This window comes from Thunnus thynnus, chromosome 14 (assembly GCF_963924715.1).
Source record: "Thunnus thynnus chromosome 14, fThuThy2.1, whole genome shotgun sequence".
Classification (NCBI taxonomy): Eukaryota; Metazoa; Chordata; class Actinopteri; order Scombriformes; family Scombridae; genus Thunnus; species Thunnus thynnus.
This window is the reverse complement of record NC_089530.1, coordinates 8665364-8686547: the sequence shown is the minus strand read 5'-3', so window position 1 is coordinate 8686547 and position 21184 is coordinate 8665364. Positions and strand designations below refer to the sequence as shown.

The 21184-nt window shown below is 40.1% G+C and overlaps 2 protein-coding genes across 8 annotated transcripts in view; both read left to right on the top strand.

Moving 5' to 3' along the window:
• The window catches only part of ablim1a (actin binding LIM protein 1a), a 41560-nt gene extending 26872 nt beyond the window's left edge, over positions 1–14688 (top strand). For 2 of the 7 annotated variants that reach the window (XR_010931317.1, XR_010931316.1), the window contains exons 5-24: positions 793–919; positions 1044–1137; positions 3154–3241; positions 3458–3522; positions 3911–3955; positions 4603–4680; positions 4898–5056; positions 5329–5373; positions 5778–5813; positions 5942–6071; positions 6726–6845; positions 7648–7752; positions 8118–8165; positions 9106–9246; positions 9995–10080; positions 10371–10494; positions 11046–11107; positions 11345–11405; positions 11656–12278; positions 13324–13404. Coding sequence is in view for 1 of the 7 variants with exons in the window: in XM_067609628.1 (XP_067465729.1) it covers positions 793–919; positions 1044–1137; positions 3154–3241; positions 3458–3522; positions 3911–3955; positions 4603–4680; positions 4898–5056; positions 5329–5373; positions 5778–5813; positions 5942–6071; positions 7648–7752; positions 8118–8165; positions 9106–9246; positions 9995–10080; positions 10371–10494; positions 11046–11107; positions 11345–11405; positions 11656–11663; positions 12204–12278; positions 13324–13404; positions 13642–13755 (1772 nt within the window). In the remaining 6 variants the exon portion in view is untranslated. Of the gene's footprint in view, positions 1–792; positions 920–1043; positions 1138–3153; positions 3242–3457; positions 3523–3910; positions 3956–4602; positions 4681–4897; positions 5057–5328; positions 5374–5777; positions 5814–5941; positions 6072–6725; positions 6846–7647; positions 7753–8117; positions 8166–9105; positions 9247–9994; positions 10081–10370; positions 10495–11045; positions 11108–11344; positions 11406–11655; positions 12279–13323; positions 13405–13641 lie in introns of those variants that run through there. The other 5 variants (XM_067609628.1, XR_010931315.1, XR_010931318.1 and 2 more) reach the window with 5 other exon arrangements.
• A 1174-nt stretch (positions 14689–15862) lies between these two features.
• Positions 15863–21128, top strand: LOC137196777 (probable E3 ubiquitin-protein ligase TRIML1). The gene is made up of 5 exons (XM_067609636.1): positions 15863–18469; positions 18586–18819; positions 19030–19076; positions 19180–19322; positions 19413–21128. Exons 1-5 carry the CDS (start codon positions 18377–18379, stop codon positions 19982–19984), a joined length of 1089 nt encoding a protein of 362 aa, XP_067465737.1. The 5' UTR covers positions 15863–18376; the 3' UTR covers positions 19985–21128.
• Positions 21129–21184: the final 56 nt, after the last annotated feature.

Sequence of the window (21184 nt, the reverse complement as noted above, 5' to 3'; positions counted from 1 at the left end):
TCAACAGTTCCACATAACAGTACACTAGCAGACTGAATGATGGAGCAGCATCATTCAGGGATTTCTCCACCTCTCTTCTTCCTCTCTTCTTCTGCTTTGTGTTCAACCAGCCATGTTCCTTTATGAATAACACCAAGACAGGCCTTGCTAAATTATGCATGGATGTGCATTTCCTTTCCCCTGGAAAAGGGAATGTGCAGGGCTCGATCCCCTCCTCCTCCAACTCCTCTCATCCTCCTTTCTCTTTCCTCTTTTCCTCTTCCTGTTCTCTCTCTCTCTCTCTATGTCCATGTCTCTCTCACCCCCACTGGTCTCTCTGTTGGCAGTTGAAGAGCTTTTAGACAAGGTCACCTATAAATAAGGCATGCTGATTCTCCTCACGTCATCATTGCAACCCCGTTATGCCTTACACAGTTATCGTCCCCTGTGGTTGCAGTGGGCTCTGTGTTGCTTTCATCCTCTATTCATTAAAGAAGAGATGACAAGAAAATTGTTCGTTAAGAAACCAACCTCATACGCTTTCAGAGCCTCGGGGTCCTACTTGGATATGGATGGAGCTTTTAGAGCCATGGTAAAAGAGATGTGGATGATAGAAAGAGGCAGCTGTCAGAACATTCCCAGCTACCCTCTATCACCATCTAGTGTCAAGATGTCTCACTCTTTGCATGCAATGTTGTGATCCATTTGAAAGCAGTAAGCTACAGGAATTTCCTTACACCTTTATTTTGATGTAGCTTTTGTGACAACATTTTCGTTGTGTTTTTTTGTGCCATGCAACCTTTGTTTTTTCAGATTGTGCCGGATGTGGTCGAGACATTAAGAATGGGCAGGCTCTCCTAGCATTGGACAGACAGTGGCATCTGGGCTGCTTTAAGTGTAAGGCCTGCAGCAAAGTGCTGACCGGGGAGTACATCAGCAAGTAAGCATCTCATATCCACTGTAATTACAGGCTACATGGTCAAATCCAGGCCTGCATAAGATTCACTCACACTATGATATTTCACAGTCAAGTGTTGAGATACAGTATGTCTCTGGCCTCTCAGGGATGGCGCCCCCTACTGTGAGAAGGACTACCAGATCCATTTTGGAGTTCAGTGTGAGGCGTGTCATCAGTTCATTACAGGGAAGGTGCTAGAGGTAAGGAACAGATACACACACACACATATCACATTCTTCAGTTGCACTTGCAGTGCTCTGATTGGCTCCCAGGTACAGACAGATGCTTTTCTCCGTGATGTGGAATTTATAATATGCCTCTGTAAACAAACAATTAACATTGCACCTGGATTTCATATGAATCCTGCCTAAGGTAAGTGTGTGCTCTGAATATACTTGAAGGAATCCTAATCCTGGTACTTTCACTTGAATTTGAGTCGTTCATGTTCATGTAAGACAATTACAGGAGATAAACCTGCTAATTAGATCTTAAGTTTCAAGTTAACATGTGCATTATGTGGATTTACATAATGCGGAGAGAAATTCAAACGTAGTTACAAATGCTGAGTGTTGGTGTAACATTTAAATTCTGCAGTCAAAGGATGTTGCATGGTGCAGAATTGTGAAATGTAGTTTGATAATCTCTGGTGTAATCTCTTCAGCACAGAGCCAAATAAACTCTTGACATGAGTGTATTCAACTAAAAGATTAATTCTTAGCAGATTTTCAGGTCTTTCCAGCTAAATACACATGCTTGCACACACTCATGTATAAGCTTGCCTTGCCACAAATTATATAAATATTACATAAAACACCTACTGTGATCTGACAAGTGGACATTATTCATTAATATGTTGTGCAGCTGTTATGAAACTCGTGTTAAAGTGTTATTAACATGGTTAAAGCAGAGTTTATGTGTAAAATTACCAACACTTCTGTCCTTGACATTCTTTGTCCACTAGTCTCCCTAACAAGTGCTAGCCTGTCTGTTCTGCAGACAGTGATCCAATCAGACACTGAGTTATGTGTCATTTAATGGTATAAAAATGTCACTGCTAGCCAGCCAGCCGGGCTTACAGTAATCCAGCACTAAGGCAGGCCTTTATGACAATAGGAAAAGGCCTCGGCATCTCACCCCTGAGCTGCTGCCAAAGCGTCATTGGGACCAAAGCCATACCAGTCTGTCTGATAGTCTAATCACTGACCCAAGACCCAGGTCAAATACGTTATGGCCACTGGTTTGCATGTTCTCTGCTCCCGAGGGAGTGCAATGTGAATATTATTAATGCAGGAATGATTAATGCAGCTATTAGAGGGGAGGTATTAAATGGCATACTACACATATAGCATAAGTACTATTATTATCCCTGAGAGTGATTTTTTCTTACAGCATATGTGAGGAAAGTATTGGATAGGCGGTGCTATTAGGTTCCTGCTGTAGCCATCATCATGTAGACTTTTTTTGATGCAATAAAATGTAAAATGCAAATATTAGTCGGTGGCTCCATATCTCTGAATGGCCACTTGCCAGATGAAATGTTACCTGAGGGTTGTTGTACAGCAGGCAAAAAATCATTTGGGTATTTATCATCCCTGGTCAAAGTCATACATTATAATGGTGCACTCTGCATGCAAAGTGCTACATCAGTGTAGATGGAAATTGAGGTGCTCTAGTCATCAGATCATTTTATTGGATTTTATTATGCAGGTTATCACAAAGAGGAGCACTCAGATATTTGAAGGCAGGTTTACTGTGTCAAACAGCCAGGTGTCATAGCAGTCATATTCAATATTAACAAAACAATCTTAACCGTTTTGTGTAAGTTCATACTGAAAGAAATGTGACTGGAATACATTAAATGATTTCACATTGCGTTACACTCCTTCATGTACTGTTGAGCAACAACTGACTTACAGGGAACCTGCAGAACATTGTCAAGTCACCATATTTACTCACAACTCTCCAGTGCCACAGTTTCATCATCAGTTGTTTGTGAAGGAAGGGGGAGAGCAGTTACTAGCACACAAGATCTGATGAAACTGTTCTTTCCACTAACAAGATTTGGGTGTTATAGGAAAGAAGTTTAGCTGAGAACAGGTACAACACTGGGTTGATTTCCTGGAAGTCACAGCTCCGCTTCACTAACTTTACTGCAGACACCATTGATCTTCATTTTCCTGTGATGTCAAGTCTGTTCTTTGCGCCGTGTTTTCCAGGCAGGCGATAAGCACTACCATCCCAGCTGTGCGAGATGCAGCAGGTGCAATCAGATGTTCACAGAAGGAGAAGAGATGTATCTGCAAGGTGAGGTAGTCAATAGTCGGTTGTTTAATTAAGTGATTAATTACAAAGAAATTGACAGATAAATTGATAATGAAAATGATCGTTAGTTGCAGCCCTAAAATATACAGCTAAATAATATTTCAATAACGAGAACATGCTATATATCCATCTGTGGCACTAATGAGCTAATGAACTTGTATTTCTTGTGTCTGAGACTGTCTATGTCTTCCTCCTCAGGATCAACAGTTTGGCATCCTGGCTGCAAGAACACCACTAGAACAGAGGAGAGACACAGGGAGCGGGTAGGAATTTGGGCGTCACTGACACCATTGTCCTTGACTTTGTCTCGACTGAAAGCACTTTTCTGTTCACGTCCAATGCCTACTTTTTACTGGACTGGATAGAAATTCAGACTATGTAACAAAGGTTTTTTGCATGGGCTGTTATCACTCCCTTGCTGAACTGTTAAACCTTAACCTAATGTGGTTGAAATAATTTGCCTATTGAGGCAATATATGTTGTGTGTGTGTGTGTGCCTTTGCATGTGTGTGTGTGTATAAATATTTGTTCATGTGCATATTTACATGTGGACACATTTGCCTTGATGTATGTGTGAACTGTTAGTCGGGCTGGAAGTGGCACAACCCCTGTGTGATGTCCTGTGAACTCCCCCTCTCCCTTCCTCCACAGCTATTGCCTCCGTCCCTCTTATTCCTCCAAAAAACAGAAAGGCAGGTACTGTATTCGCTATTGGCTATGAGATGGCATCATCCTGTGTTCCACCATGCACATAGGACACATAGGATGCACTGTATGCTGCCATCTGCTGGAGACAGCCTGCAGTGCCCTCTCTGTGTGTCATTCAGTCTTGTCTTTTAACACCTTAACTGCACTCATATCAAAGGTGCATGAGACTAAGATGTGCACACATTTGGAGGAGCACACACAATGTCACAGACTAATCTGTCTTTTTTAAAACCCCCATTTATCCATTAGGTGAAAAGCTCATTTAATTACGCTACATTCAGGACTGCTGCTGTCATCTAAACTCTTCATTTCCCATAAACAGGCATGAGATTCTTAAGAACATAAAATCACAGCACTAAAGCACTCATTCACTTTGCAAATTTGCAAATGAATGACCTAATCATGAGACGACATGTTAGTATTTCAAAGTACTTCATGTACTTTATGAAGCGCAAATACAGGGTTTTGCAATTCCCTCTCATCGCTCATACAAAGCTAAATGATGTAATGTTGGAGTGTTTTGGGTAATACTCCCGGGTGATATGCAGACGGCAGGGGGCTGTGGATCATGGGAGAATGGCTGCCTGAGTGATGATGTTGAGACTAACACTCACTTTTGTGTTTTCTTCTCACAGCCTACGAGGTCGTCGTCCGAGAGTATTTGTTCCAGACCTGGTTCAAGCATACCTGGCTCACCGGGTCACACGATCTATGTAAGATATGTCACAGAGCTGTATGTTTGAAAAGATTGTGCTAAGATTGTCTCTCTAGTGAGAAATTACCTTTCCCTTTTTTTTTTTTTTTTTTTTTTTTTACAATAGTACAATAGCTATACAGTTGCACCTTGTTCAGTAATAGTATTGTTTTACAGTAGTAATCTCCCTTTGCTCTTGTCCATGTGTGCATGTTTGTCTTTATTTGTCTCCCTAGGCAAAAGTAGACAATGAGATCCTTGATTACAGAGACCTAGCTGCCATTCCAAAAGTCAAAGCCATTTATGACATTGAGCGCCCCGATCTTATTACCTATGAACCTATGTACACCACCTCCCTGGATGAGAGAGACGAGAGACGAGAGAGTGTGGGAGAGGTAAACAGACAGAATGCATGCTTCTCCTCCTGCATGCATGCTGTCTTTGTGGACATACTGTATATTAAGAATTGTATTCCTAAACTGATCCTCTGTTTAGTTGTGGGCTATATTTTCCTCTGATGCTCTAGTAGGTCTTTTTCCTCATGGAAAAAGACATAAAAAGAGGGATTAATAAACATGAAGGAGTCTTTTTTATCAATAACACAGTACATCTTTTCATGTTGTAATAAAAACTTTTATGCGGCACTGAACTTTTATGTCCCTCACAGCTCCACACTGCCAGGAGGGAGCGTTCACCCTTGCCTGATGACAAGGTAAGATATGTCACTGTGTGCTCATGATGATAAATGGTCCTAAAATAGCAAAGAAAAGTAACAAGGTATGCATCACATAAAAAGGAGGCCATGTGCTTTGTTGCTTCACAGTTTGCAAAAATGTGGAAGATCAGCAGATGGGCCATTTTTATACCTTGTTAACACTATAGTTTGATGCTATGGTATTTATAGTACCAGTCAAAAGTTTGGAAACACTTTCTCATTCAAGACAATGGGAAGGTGTGTCCAGTCTTTTGACTGGTACTGTACCTCTGGCTGTCTGGGCCTTTTGCATCTATGGAGCAGTCTGACATTATCTAGATCACCTGTATTGTTTTTAAAAAAGTAAAAAAAAAATAAACAAACAACAAAGTCATAATTCAGACTTGTTTGATTCTTTCCAGTCCTCAAGAAATATGTCGCCAACCCCACCCGCTGAGGTGAGCATATTATTTTGTCAGATTCATTCTCACCTGAATACAGTGTAAATGCTGTATATAATGTATTATCATTAATCCCAGCAGTGTGTGTAGTAACCTGTGTGTGTGTGTGTGTGTGTGTGTGTCAGGGCTCTTACGACAGGAGGGAACGCATCCTCCAAAGGTCCACCAGTCAGGGCTCCATAGGGTCACCAGTTTATAATCGCCATGGTTACACCCCCACCTTGTCACGGTCGCCGCAGCATTTTCACAGGCCAGGTGAGTACTTACGCAGACCACTTTAGCAGAGATGTGTGCACGCATTTGTGTGCGTGTGTGCATGGACAGTATGTATAATGTTACATTGTCTGTGATAATATTGATGATTTCAACTTTTTAAAAGGTTGATTGATGAGATCTTTACCTGTTAGGTAGATGATAACTGGCCATGACAGTTGCTAAAACACATTAGACCCTCCACCTTAAGGTTCTCACTTCCCTCCCTCTGATCTATTTACTGTATTAAAGGAGAACTTCACCAAAATTGACTTTTGGGTTATTATTTTATTGATTTTTTTTTCTTGTAGTACTTTGATTTGACACAATGGACAATCCCTCCTTTTATAGAATAACAACCTCAAAGTCAATTTTGCACCTTTAACAACACAATTTCTCCTGACTTTGCTGTTTTTTCCTTTAAAATGTCTGATTTTAAAGTGTAATAGTCTTCCTTGTTTCTTACTGACCATCTCAAATACTCCTTACTTCTCACTTCTGTGGGTGTCTTTGATTTGCTCTTTTCGTCATTTGAATCCTGTATATCTTCCTTTTCTTTTGGCCCTCACCTTCTCACCTTCTATCTCCTCCCCACAATACCTCTGCTGCCTGGTGCTGGGTTTTTGTCCCCTGCCCCACACATCCCCCTCCCTGCAGAGGCTCTGACAGGCATGCAGAAGCTCTGCTCCTCCCTGTGCAGTAACAGTGTGGGCTCCAGAAATAGTGACTCCCGCCCCACCTCCCCTTTCAGACACCACTTCCTCCCCCATAGCCAAGGTAAGGGCCCAACTCCACTTTACTCCGCTGCCCCCCCCAAGGCAACACATCATCTTCATCATCACCTGGGATGCCACCTCCTGCCAAATCTCATCTGTCATTCTGGATCCATCACCATTTCCCATTAGACAGAAACTGCCATCATGAATGGTCAAACCCCTGTCTGAAAAGCAACAAGCAGCCAAGTCAATGACTCCTCACAAACTGGCATGAACTTCTTAACCTTTTACTAACACAGCCTCTGCCAAAGCAGCTGACAGGCTCTGTGTTTGTGTTTTGCAGCTTTGCATGTACTTGAGAGATACTAGTAATCCAAATCCAATATCCAAACTGACAGTTTCCTGAAAGTTGGATGACGGAAATGTTTTTGTGGTGTCAGAATGAGTCTCCTGTTTCCAGTAAACTGTAATGATGAGATAAAAAGAAAGTTTTTTTAGTGTGTTGAAGCATGCTGTAAGGTACAACTTTCTAAACTGTGAACTCTTATTGAACCGTGAACTCATGTTATGAAACAGACATTATACTTCATGACTCATAACCCATCTTCCAAGCATTAAGTCTTGCTTTCCTTAATCTTCGGCGTTTCTCTGCTCGCTTGAGCTGCTTTTGTACCTTCGTCTGCTTGCACATACTGTAGCGAAAGGCTCCATTAACTGCATTTATTAAAACCAACCAGAATGTCTCCCATTTGCTCAAAATGACTTCAACTGGTCCCGATGGTCCCTGTGTGTTGCACCGTTCAGACTGTGGTTCCCCTTTAGTATCCCTGCTTATGTTCTGTTCTTGGTTCTTCTCACTGGAGGCACTGACCCGCCGAGTGGCCGGAGCTCCCCCCTCCCGCTCAGGCCTGACAGCCGGCCGGTCACCCCGCCTCTCTCTCAGACCCCTAAACATTTCCACCTCCCAGGTAGGAGCTGGAGCGCACCCTGTCACTGCTCGTCCCTACTTTCTCTCTTACCAGACTTTTAACTAACAATCTATCTATCTATCTATCTATCTATCTATCTATCTATCTATCTATCTATCTATCTGTCAATCATTTTACTCCATTTGGGATCAGCTTTTGCTTTTTCCCCTCTTCTTTCACAACTATAGTCACAGATGAGCACCAGTAGACAGTATGTAACACAGGAAAAAGGGAGAAATTCGATAAATATGCTGGTATATTGCGTCATGACTTTTGTAAAACAAATTTAAAATGTTTTATTTTGTATAACAGAGACACTGAATACTCTGTAAATGTCTTTCCTTTCTGCATTTGACTGTTTTCAGATCAGGGGAGCAACATCTACAGAAAACCTCCTATCTACAAACAACATGGTACCTCTCCTCTTATTTATGACTTATTTTAGAAAGAGGGGGCATAACTGTCTGTCTGAATACTATTCACAATACTGAAGGAAATGATGTTATTGAGCTGGGCTCTTTTACTAAAAATGCTTTTGTTATTCAACTGAAACTGTGTGTCCATCTAACCATGTAGTCACCCCCAGTGTCAGTGTACGAGCACTGTTTGAAGTCTGTCTCCGATCCTCCTCTGTCTGACCTGCAGCCAGTTCTACACTGCACATTGTCCATCTTAACAAGTCATTTACAGTAATGTTAAAGTCAGCCTTTTTTTAAAATAAAGCAACACTATGTAACTTTTTCTGAGTTGTGAGGATAATGTTGCCAGTTGCCAGAAGCCAGCTGCTTTAAAACATCATTATCAGGAAAACTGACTAAGAGCAGAAGGAATGATACCAGTAAACAAACATGTTTACTGGCTAGCGACATGTTCACTTCTTGTTTTACTTTTGTGATAAACCATTGAAATGTTTATCTGTGACATTCTAAAATGTAGTGTTTATAGTAGCACAAGTAGAGAAGAGTCATAAAGTCAACAAATTGACTCAGTAATGTCAGTTACACACGTCTATCTAAAATATGCTAACTTTAGCTAACATTAGCCACCATAAATGGTGCAAAAATGTCACAAAAATCATCCATGAAACATATGCAAAAACACACAGATCCTTGCCCTTTGACAGTTCTTTGCCACTTACTTCAGACTCCCTTCAATTTAAGGCTGTATCTAATATTAGGTGACTTGTTAGGAAAGACACTTTTTGCATTGTAGATGGCATAGGTTTCAAACCAAGATGCGGGATAAAATGATTGCTGAGCCTGGTGATCAGATGGTGCTAAGATGTTTAAGCTCCTTGTGGTTGAGACTGTGACCCAGACACTGATAGATCAGTTCCCATGGTTACCAACCTAGATACAGCTGCCATAGCACGTCAAAGCAAGTCTGCTGATGACATCATCAGATCCGCCACCTTCCCCGCTGCCCACGCTCCCTCTCCGGATGACAGCTCACGGAGTGAGGGTGATTGTTGGCCCTACTCTATCGCTGTATTAGGTACAGTAGGCTCGTGATGGGCATGCTTGCACTGCTACCTTATAGCGACACAATAGACGCCTCACCACAGCTTAATTTTCCTGTTTCTCCTTTCTAGCCCAAAAGCTTAACTGCATTCCTGCTTCACTCAAAGCTCTCTTGTAATTCAGGCATAATTTGCCTTTAAGTTTTGCTTGCACAGTGCAGAGGCATCATTTAGTTTTTGTTGCTGCCATATTATTTTTTGCTCAAGGTAGCATCAGTTTCACCATTTTATGTTCACTTACTATACTGTTGGGTGCACTAGCTATACACCACAATGCCACAAATGACTTGGACAGAGATAACTGAGACTGACTTCAAACTGACTTTTGTCTGTCTGTCTTACATTGTGCCGTTCTGTGTATTCGACATCCAATAAATTCTTGACATGAATGATGAAAGCCGCCAGAGGAAACATTCATCATGTCAGTGTAGCCAAATATTCCAATAAGTCCCTCTGTTTGTCTGTCTCGTCAACTCTGTCTCACATTTGTGTCCTAACGTCCACCTATTACTCATTTATTGTGTGTATTTCTTACTGCTCCAACAGCCAAATGAAGCAGCCACATCTTTCTGTCTGTCTCTAAAACTGAACTGTGGATGAAGCATTTCATCCAGCTGTACTTTACAAGTACATGTGCAGCATGACATCCTCCAGAGAGATGTGTGTGTGTGTGTATGCATGTCTATGTATGTGTTATATCATCTTTTGGACTGTCACCCATAGGTTCGGAAGGGAGGAGACGATCCAGAGAAGATGAGGAAGAAGAGGCCTTGAAAAGAAAGCAGTTGCAGGAAGAACATCTCAGCAAGGTCAGTCAGATAACCTTGAACCATCAACTTAACAGATTCAGTTACCAACATTGGTCATTATAGATGTCATATTTCCACTATTTATCAAGAAACCTTTATTTACTTCATGCAGAAGAGGTGATGTAACTTTGTCATGTGCCTGAGATGAAAACCATATATGCATGTTTTGTATCCTTAACGCTCCTGTTCTGCAATGCTGTTTATCTACACGGATATGCAGTAAACTATTTGAAAGTGTATGTGTGTGTGTGTGTGTGTGTGTGTGTGTGTGTGTGTGTGTGTGTGTGTAGATTCAGTCTGGTTTAGGAAAGCTGATTCTGAAGGAAGAGATGGAAAAAGAGCAGATTAGGGAGCGTCACGCACGCAGCCTCTCTGCTCAGCGCTACGACCCCAAACAGACCAACTGTGACGCAGGTACAGAGCAGCTTCATCAGCTAATATGCTCTTGAGTTGTCAGCAATGTACTGTACTGTACTGTACTGTGCTATATTAATTTTACAGTGATTCAGATTTTAGATTGTAATGAATTGTAATCCTATAGTTGTACTAGATGAATGTGCTGGTATTTATATGTTTATGTGTGTTTTTAGATTTGTTTGTAGAATTGTTAGTGTGATAGAGTTTATGTAATGGTGTTGCATGGAAATGAATGTTTTTATTATCTGGTAATTGTTCTGTGTACCTGCCCAGGGATTGCAGATGCAAATGAGCTAATAGCTAAATCTGGCATAAATCATCTCTTCTCATTTTGAGATTAATGTTTTTTATGCATGTTCCTTGTTTAATAAAGACTAATAATAACAATAACTATACAACACTTGTAGGTAACTCTTTGCATTGGTTTTAACATGCCTGGATTATCAAATGGCTCAAATTTGAAGATTCTCTGTAAACATAAATGTACCTGATTGGGTCAACGTCATATTTCTAAAAAAAATCTAACATAAACAATGTTTATGTTTCAGATCCAATTTCTCCAACCAAAACAAACTCTCTGCCTGGCTATGGAAGGAACGGCCTACATCGGGTGAGAGCTCACTCATACTCACAAGATAGCTGTTGATTATGTAACTACAGACAGCAAAATGCTGATAGGAGATGACAGTTAGAAAATTATAATGACTGGAAGTATACAGTCTTGGCACCACTGCCACAAATAAAAATTTCTATATATTTGTTGTAAGTTAAATCTAATTCTGGTCGTAACGCAGCAACAAAATGCCCATATGTCATTGTTGATGTACTACTGTCTGTATTCCCGCAGCCACAGTCAACAGATTTCACCCAGTACAACAGCTATGGGGACATGTGTGGAGGAGGCAGAGGTGAGAGCTGCTACCAAAGTGTAGCCACCAAGTAAATCTCTTGCCAATTTCACCAGAGCTATTCAGCACCAGTATTCAGAAATGGCTTGCTACGTGTACATAAGATGGACCTGCATTTTGAAATATTTGCATAATGATTCACACAATGTGTCATCAGGGACAACAGTGTTGTAGATAGTAGCCTGGCAGGGGATTTGACAGCAACACCATTAACTGTGAGTCTCATTTTCTGTCCCATTTTGTCCTGCAGAGTTTCAGGTATGTCTCTCATCTGCTTTTTCACATGGCATGCACCCTCACCAATGCATCATAAATTTGCTTGCTCATGGGTTGCAAGAGACACCTTATCCTGAATGCACAGTGCCCCCACTCATGCTACATGCTTGCATCACTGTTGGATTAGTGTCAACTACAGGGCATGCAGTGCAGCAATTTCAAATGCCTCTGATTTGAGAAGCAAACATGCACTGCCCAGTAGCTGAAACACTGTAATGTACATGCAGTGTACAATCATCGCCACATGTCTTGTTTTGTTTGTCCGTATACCAGTGTTATGACTCAAGCTAAATGTCACATTTGAATATATGATTTCAAAACTCACCATAGAAAAAAAAAGAGACATGCAGAAAACATGTACGACGACTGCCCATCTTGAATACTTACTAAGATACTGAACCGTATCCACTACTTGCTCCATCCAGTGAAGACTGTGCCCACTGTCATTAGTGGACATACTCATGCCATTAACCCTGCAGTCCCCTTCCACTATATTACATTTGTGTATGTTCTATTCTTTAGCACATTAAGGATGGCCGTGCAGCACTTGCAAGGATGGACAGGGGAGTATCTATGCCTAATATGTTGGAACCAAAAGCAAGTATCTTCTTCTTTTTGTACTGATGTGAAATATGTTACAAAATTTATACCTTGTTCACTTATACTGAAGTGCATTTTACAGTAACACATAAATAAAGGCAAACTTTTCAGCTAATAAAAACAAACAAACTTGACAATTTGATTAAGAAGAAGCAACCAGTCCGTTAGTGGAAGGTGAAATAAAATAAGCGGTGTTCTGTATTGACCTTTGTAGAGTGGGGACATTGGTGGAAGAAATAGGGAGCTAAGAGAGATTTTTAATGGAGGTAAAAGACTCACATTAGCCGGGTTCCTGATTTAGCATGCTGCTTCAGGAGTCACTCTAGCGCTTAGCATGCTGGCTTCTCCATGTTCATCTGCACATAGCTTTGACTTACAGTGGCTGGATACTGTATGCAGCATACAGTGGAGAATCCAACGCCCAGATTGTCATCCAAACAACTCATATCACTATATACTGCGTAGTATATAAGGGAGTGTACACTACTGTGTGGATATGAGTTGGTCAGAGGCTTCACAGAACTTCTAGTTGCTTATTATTGAGCATTTCAGTTAGGTAAATTATGATTTTCCAGTTTCTTCTTGTACAGATGGGATTAGCTATTTAGAAAAGTAGAAGCACCTTAGTTTTACAGGACAGTCATTCCCATGTGGATTAACTTGGCCTACATTACTGATGTTAGCTCTTTTTTTAGTTTGCATTAAATTGCTCTAAAAATACAGCCCGTTATGTAACTCTGTTTTCATGTTTTTTGTCCCTTACCTAATCTATTGCACGTTTCTACACCAAAAAAAATGTGTGCACACCATAGTACCCTGCATTTCCCCAATAACCTAAACAAAAAACAAAAGAAAAACAGCTCTCACTCCCAGTCAGCCTCCTGTCACATACCTGTTCTCCCACCCAGTGTTCCCTGTCACAGTGAGAACTAGAAGAATATCCAAATTTTATAGTTTTGTCTGATAAAAATGGTTTGTAAGTGTTTGAAGCTTGACTCTAGCTTGGAGTGACCTGTTCACTGACGAGTGTCTCCTTCTGAAGGTGTATCCCTATGAAATGCTCATGATAACCAGTAGAGGGAGAGCTAAACTGCCCAGGGATGTGGACAGAACCAGACTGGAGGTATCAGTTTTCCACCTGACTGTCCGCAATTGATACTGGATTTTTTTCGATTTTGTGTAAATAACATGTTACACAAATACAACTGTAGCAAGGAATGTGCGGTATCCATTGCTTCTTGTCATTTTTGCAGTGACCCTTTTTATGGCTTCGGTGCTAACCACGAACAACCCTCACCCCACTCCCCTCCCCTCCCACCCTCCCCTCCTTTGTTTTCTCCACCTTTGTTCTCAATTCTAGCGCCACTTAGCACCTGAAACGTTCTTTGACATCTTTGGAATGGAGATCCAGGAGTTTGACAGGCTTCCCCTGTGGAAACGCAACGACATGAAAAAGAAGGCCAAGCTCTTCTAGCACTCAGAGCAGCATGCATATACTATACATTCATACAGATAGCACACGACAACTGTAATCTAGATGTAGGTTTTGGTTTATTTCCTTTTCTTCTGTTTTTTGTTTTGTTTTGTTTTTCCTGACATAATCAAGGAAGCCATGAAATGGACTCTTTTTGCTCTGATGCTTCCTGAGAATGTGAGCTGAATGATTTGTCCAGTTAGACTTGCACAGGAAACAAGGAATGGGAATCTCTTCCATGTTCAAAAATGACAAAGAATGAGAGTGAATGATAAATAGGGTCATGTTATTTGGTTTGACTGCGCTTGTTTTACTTCTTGCTTTGCTTTGAGTGGAACTGCTTTCATTTCTTTCTTGCTTGTTTCTTCCTACTATTTGTTGCTGTTGATTCCTGTGGAACTTTGTAAGTACAGTAGAACCTCATGGCGCCATTACAAAATGTCCATGCTTGTAGCTTGAACATGTGTCAGCTTTCCTTCGCTTGGGCTGAAACAGTTTTGGTCCAAAGTTTGCAAGAATCGGCTCAGTGAGTCTTTGAATTTAAAAAAAAAAAAAAAAAGGCAGTCAGCTGACCCAGCAAATGTTTTACTGGATCTACATGGAAATGAATCATCCAAGCACCTACACATCGTCAGTCTCCTTCCCTTGGCTGCTGTACATGCCAATCAGTCATCCGACCCTGACAAAAAGAAAATGTCTCTCTTCTCAGGCTCTCATAAACATGGCCAGACACTTTCCCTTTACATGTATTGGAAGTACAAATCTTAATATATTTTAATGCCGTATCCGACATACAGTAACCAACAAATAGATAAAACACCTAATGTAAGAAGCAACTGTATTTGAAAGTACTGTTTTATAAATGAAAACCCACACTGCCATTTGTTGTATTGAAATCTAAGCCAATAAAGCTTTAAATCACCATGAACCATATGATCCTCGGCTATACCAAAGGTACCCACCGCCTCTTTTCTGTTCTCTGTTTACTTCTTTGCATTCCACTAATAAACACACTGGTTCAGTGACGTCACACAGGTGAGAGGTAGTCTGACGACTAGTTGGCTTTTATGGGACCAGTCCAACAGTGTACTCTACTAACCCTCTGCACAATCACTGATTATATGGGGCACCTTTGAGGAAACATCTTTTTACATGATCTTGGCCTTTTACTCTGATATAAACATTTGTATAGCTGCATTTGAAAATTTTGTGTGGAGGCAAATATTCCTCTGATGAATAGTGAACAACCACCATTGCCCAGGAAACCCATCAGCTGTTGCTTTTAAAGGAACATATTAGCTGCTTGAGAATTTATTATCCACATTTTAATAGCGTCTGAAGTCACTGGCCTTTTCAAATATTTAGCCATAATTCAGAGAGCACTGTCAGAATTTGACTGCAGATTGTCTTTTGGACAACAAAATACGTACAGCATCTATAACTGAGCTTTTTTCAAAATATTCCACAGTTTTAAATTGATGAATACAGTTTCCTTCCTTTTAAGCAGTCATTTGTGTCAGTTCATGTCAGTATGAATAAAAACAAATATTTATTTGAATAAATATTTTATTTTTGCTTGAGACAGGTATCATTATGAACTATGTTTTGTCAGTTATATTTATATGGTAATGCAGTTGCATGCATAGATTTTTTACAGTAAAAACTTTTCCAGATTGATGCAATCAAGTGCTAGTGGGAAGGTAAGATATCCAAGACTTGAGTTCTGTTCACGGTAATGCAAGAAACTACAAAATTCATATTTTCCTTTTCATGAGGTCCATATCTTTTGAAAGTTTGTCCTCCAGGTTTGAATTTCTAATAACATGGCAACTTAATATGAGAGCAATGCTGTATAGTGCAAATCTTTGTTAAATCTCAGATGTCACATCAGTGTTTCCCATGCAAACATTACTGTAAAGCATTACCTCGATTACCTTACAATGATAATGTAATTTTGAGAAAAAAGAAAGTGTTTAATGGTATGGATACTTACCTCAAGCATGATTGATTTTCATACTGTATTGAAATGAACTGAGCAGTGGCTCCCTGGATGGCAGGAAAAACATGTTTCAAGACATATAAAAATAATCTGCAATAATAATTTGTGTCTGATTTGGTTTTTCCACAAAAAAGGTTCACTTTAACCCTGATCATATTTTGTCATTGTCTCCTATTAAGTCGATTCTGACCAAAGTCACCGCAAATGCTTTTCTGTACAGCTACTTTTATCTTAAAGGTCACATATTATACTCTTTTTCAGCAAATTAATATAGGTCTCTGAGGTCCCCAAAACATGTATTTGAGGTTTTTTGCTGAAATACCACTCAGATTATGCATTTTAGCATGCCTCTATACCCCTCTGTTGCAGTCCTGTTCTCAATGGGCTGTTGCTGTGTCTATGTGAATGAGCTGCTGCTCCACACACCCCACTCCAGAACTGGGTGGCTTGCCGGTCTGATACAATGCAAATTATATGACCACAACTGGAGAGAGGGCTGTTGACAGTATTCATATTCATAATGGAACTGCAACGGAGCTGCAGCAGCGTCACTAATACTAGTATTACAGTAACACTAAGTGTAACTGTGCATCAGAATTGTCGTATAAGCCTCCACTTGACTTTACACACACTGCCACAGTGGGCCACTAAAGCCTTATTATCTGAGCAAGTTAGCTGCCGGGTGCTAATCAAAGTTACACAACACTGCCAAGCAAATGAATTCTTGCAGTTTTACTTTCTTTTTCACACATGTATCGTTACCCTCATGGTATGTCTATCAAGGACATTTACATAACGTTACGGCAGCAACACACACATACTGACAAGGATCATGGAGCAGAACGGGTTAAAGTGTAATAACAAAGCTAGCTGAGCTAGCGCTGCAGTTTAAAGTCCTACCAAAAGCAACTTGAAAAAACAGTTACCACCATCCAACCTACTATTGTCGTTATTTAGTTGGCTTCAAATGAGACTTAATGTTCACACAGTTTTTCTTGATTGTTCCTCAACAACATTAGTTCAACATCACTAGCAATATTAGCTGTGCAACATGCTAACACCAAGTTCAACAGGCTAACCTAAATAAACAGTAAAACAACATAAAACATGGCAAACATTACAGATTCCAAGTTTGAGGTATGGTCACGATCTGCTGGTATCGATCCAGAAATGGAGTTACATCCAGGTACCCACTATTTTGTGCACAGATACAACACTTTTCCAGTCATTGTTGGGACATTTCCATCAAAAATAAAGTGAATCCAACAGGTCTTCACTTCCTCAGATAATGGGAGACATAAAGACTGTTGTGTTGCTTCTTGCAGCCCACAACAGAACAATTTGATTCAGTAGATTTCAGTGGGCTGGGACCATCAGCCTGCTGATGGGCTGGAGGAGGTCCCTTTATGATATCATAAAGGGAGCCAAATCTAAATAGCGTGTTTGCACACACATTTACCGAAAGATGGAGCAGGAGATAAAGAGAGAGGATGGTCTTTTCTTACAGTTTGGGGGTCTCCAAAAACACGGGGGACACATATTTATGTTGGAAAGGCATGAAAAAGTGCATTTTGCATAATATGTGGCTTTTAAATTTCTACTCCAGACATGTTTTAAGACATATAAAGATGCTGTGCTTATAAATCATTTGTGTCTTATATGTTTTTTCCACAAAAATGTTCAATACACTGGTCAAAAATTATTGAAAGCACATCTCCTTCTCCCTCATTGAAAAACACTGAATATATGAATGTGTAAACGAAATTAAATTAAATTAAATTAAATTTCAAAAGTGTCTGAAAACTCCATTTTCAGTGTATTTGCACTGGAGGCTTCAAATCTCTGCATCATATTTGCAAGTTGCTTGGTGAACCACGATTGTCTTCCAAGCTAGTTGTGATGTCACAAATCATGCCCATAAGTACACGTCTTAAATGGATCTTTAAGGAGAGCACAAAGAAACTTTCCCCCTGAGTAGATGAATGTGAAAACAGGCTAGTGTCAAACCCTTCACATTAATCATTCTGCACAGTGAAAGTTAAACATCCAAGTGAAGAAAGATTAAGCTAACACATTTTTGAGAGGAGGGGGACTTTAACGATGCAGAAAACTATGGTGTGCTTTGAAAAATGATCAACAGTGGTGTAAAGTGTGATGCAACTTGTAGTAGAAATACGCAAACATTCCACTATAGTCCTTTAAGTGTCACAACATAACTTCTCAGCTCTCTTTTGAGCATTTTGGCTCCGAAACATGAACTGAACTGTACACTTGTACAGTGCGTGCTGTTCATTAAAGCTACAACGTGACTGTACTCAGTCAGAGGGACAAATGTGAATTCCTATGGACACAACAATCATAATTTTCCTCTTAGAGAAGGAAGCACTGACAAACACTCCTGGAATATGGAAAACAGATGCCTGCATCTGGGGTCACAACACTGCCAGTAAATTGAATAATGCAATGCCTATTAATAAATAGCACAGGAGAAAAACTTAAAAGAGGTGGTTATTATACAGATACAGTACTTCCTACTGCCCCTGTCAGTCAACTTTGTCTTTTTTGCTATCAAAATTAAGGTTAATAATAAGTTATTGAATATCTGCACCTTTTCTACAGGAGATGTTAGAAAAAAATCAGGAGTGTCTAAAGAAGCAAAGGGAAGCCGTTAAATACAGACTGAAGAAACTGGCAGCACGGCAATCAGAAATCACAGTAAGTTGTGTTCAAACTGGTCTTTGTTAAAATTTACAAAAACTACAACACTAATACTGTAATCACATCTGTGAGCTGCAGTAAAATACACTGATAAATGCTTTTGCCTGACTCAGAAAAAGTCCTCAGTGATAAGGGAGAGCATCATAAGGAAATATCAAGAGATCCAGACTATCTTGGATGAAGACCTGAGGATGACCCTATCCTATCTTGAGATGGAGGAGCGGGCTGCTGTCTCGGCCCTGGATGGGCTCATGGAGAAGAACTGTTCCCTCATCCAGGAGATAGAGCAGGACCTGGCCAGACTCACAGTGGCACTGGACCAGGTGGACGCACAGACTGATACAATGGTGACTGAAGCGTTTGTTATCATGGGAAATATTTTAAACAAGACATTGGTCAAGTTGCGATATGCTGGACCAAATATGAACACACACACAATCTGAAATTTCATATTTACTTTATCAATTGTGTATTGAAAATAAAAAATATGACGTGAGTGTTATGAAATATTGTGTTTTCAGAGTACATTTGATCTTGATTTTCCTGTTTTTCTTCAGTCATTCTTCTCATACTCTGAGCAGCAAGAGATGGAGGCTGTGGACAAGTATGGACTAAAACCACAGTTTCACAATTTTCACAAAATTCTTCAGTATGATGCATTGCAACAACAACTTATGTTGTTTCTGTCTGTGGTCTACTTCCTCCAGAGTGATAGATCTGCTGAACAGGACGGACCCCAGCAGTGTGAACCTTGACGACGCCAAAGCTGAACAGATCCTCAGTCTCACCAACAACATGCTTCTGCTTGTCTGCTCCCAGACGCCTCTATTTAAAAAACTCATCAAGAGCTGTCAGTTCTCACACACATGTTAATAATCGCAATTTGATCTCTTTAACATGTGTATTTTTCTGTATAAAAATGTTTATCATGTGTCTCCAGATTCCAGTGAAGTGAGTTTGGATCCAGAGACGGCCCACCCAAAGCTGATCATCTCCCCCCAAGGTGACAGTGCCACCTACACAGACACCTGGCAGGAGCTTCCTGACGTCCCTGATCGCTTTGACACCACCCTTAATGTCATCAGCCTGCAAAGCTTCAGCTTCGGTCGCCACTACTGGGAGATCGACGTGACTGGGAAGACTTACTGGGAGCTTGGTGTCACCTATCCCACCATTCCTCGCAAGGGCACCTCTGAGGACTGTTGGCTTGGCCGTGGGAATGAGTCCTGGTGTGTGGAATTCTTTGACGGGGAGTATACAGCTTGGCATGGAGGGGTGCCGCATCAGCTGCCTTTCACAAAACGCTTCTGTCGGATTGGGGTTTTGTGTAGTTTCCCTGCAGGGTTGGTGACGTTTCTTGAGGCGGACAACATGACACCGCTGTTTTCCTTTTGTGCAGGAACCTTCTCAGACTGCCTCCACCTGGCCCTGTGTCCTGGTCATGACCACAACGGCACCAATGCAAAGCCTATTGTCATCTGTAATACTCCATCTCATACCAGTGGTCTGTGATTAGTTGTGCCACAGAAAAGCATTTAGTAATTATTTCTATTAATGAACCCTTTATAAAGGTTTATAAGCTGTAACTTATGGCTTTATTAACAAAAGAAAATAAATTTACTAATGCTTTATGGATCAGTTACAAGTCATTCATTAATTAAGTTTGGGGTTGCCAGGTAGTAAAAAAATCTTTCTGTTTATCCTGTCTATTTGGTAATAATGCAGTTATAAATGTTGGTAATCCATCAATAAATGCTCATGGGTTTCTTATTCTCTAATAATTAAATCAGTCTGCAGTGAAGGGTGCCTTCCTGATTAATGAAAGAGTTAGTTAAAAAGACTAAGCCAGTGTGATGCTGGAAGTGTGGAGTGGAGTGGTAAACACCAACGGGAGAGATTTTCACAACCTGGCAACCCAAAAGTTACCTTTATCACTGTTACATAAGGCGTTATAATTTATTTTACTAACCATTAATAAAGCCATCAGTTACTTCTTTATAAAAGGCTCCTTCTAAGAAAGTGGTACTGCTACTGGATTAATTTTCTTTGAAATAATAGAATGTATTTCAGACAACATGAAGCACACTGCGATATAAATTACTTGCAGAGAGAAAGAAGCAACTTACAAGGAATCACATTAATAGAGAACACTACACACTTCTTCCAGTGCCTATACTGTATATGCTTATTGAACTTTCAGATAAATATGCAGAAACGTTAGAAGAAACAGTACACCTTATAAGTTCATTATATTAAGTAAAAGGGTCATGAAAAGAATGTTAAATGCTTATTAAGTTTAAATATTCCACAATACAAGATGCATACATTACACTTGACTGATTTTGTAAATGTATAAAGAGATCTAATATCAAAGGTAGTTTATTCTGAGATACACCAAGTGTATGTGGATCCAAAGTCTACATTCAAACAAACAGTTAGCTCTTTGCAAATATGCTCTCTGAGCCTCTGTGTTACATCTGATTGTGTGCTTAGTCTCTTTGATCAAAATCCATTTTAATATATTTCAATATGAAAAATGTTTCAAAAATGGCTCTTGATCTTTTTTTAACAATTATTTGTTCATTATAAATATTTGGTTACATGAACAATGTTTTGCTCATTATTACTTAAATAATTAGTGTCCAAAAGCCCAGTTAAAGTCAATAAAACTGACTCAGCATGATGGATGGATGCCAGACCACCCAGGTGAAT

What these genes read in the sequence shown, in the direction of transcription:
- LOC137196777 (XM_067609636.1), top strand. Translation starts at nt 18,377, where the DNA reads ATGTTAGAAAAAAATCAGGAGTGTCTAAAGAAGCAAAGGGAAGCCGTT. An exon ending in CACGGCAATCAGAAATCACA is followed by an intron (nt 18,470 to 18,585) that starts GTAAGTTGTGTT and finishes TGCCTGACTCAG; the next exon opens with AAAAAGTCCTCAGTGATAAG. An exon ending in ACGCACAGACTGATACAATG is followed by an intron (nt 18,820 to 19,029) that starts GTGACTGAAGCG and finishes GTTTTTCTTCAG; the next exon opens with TCATTCTTCTCATACTCTGA.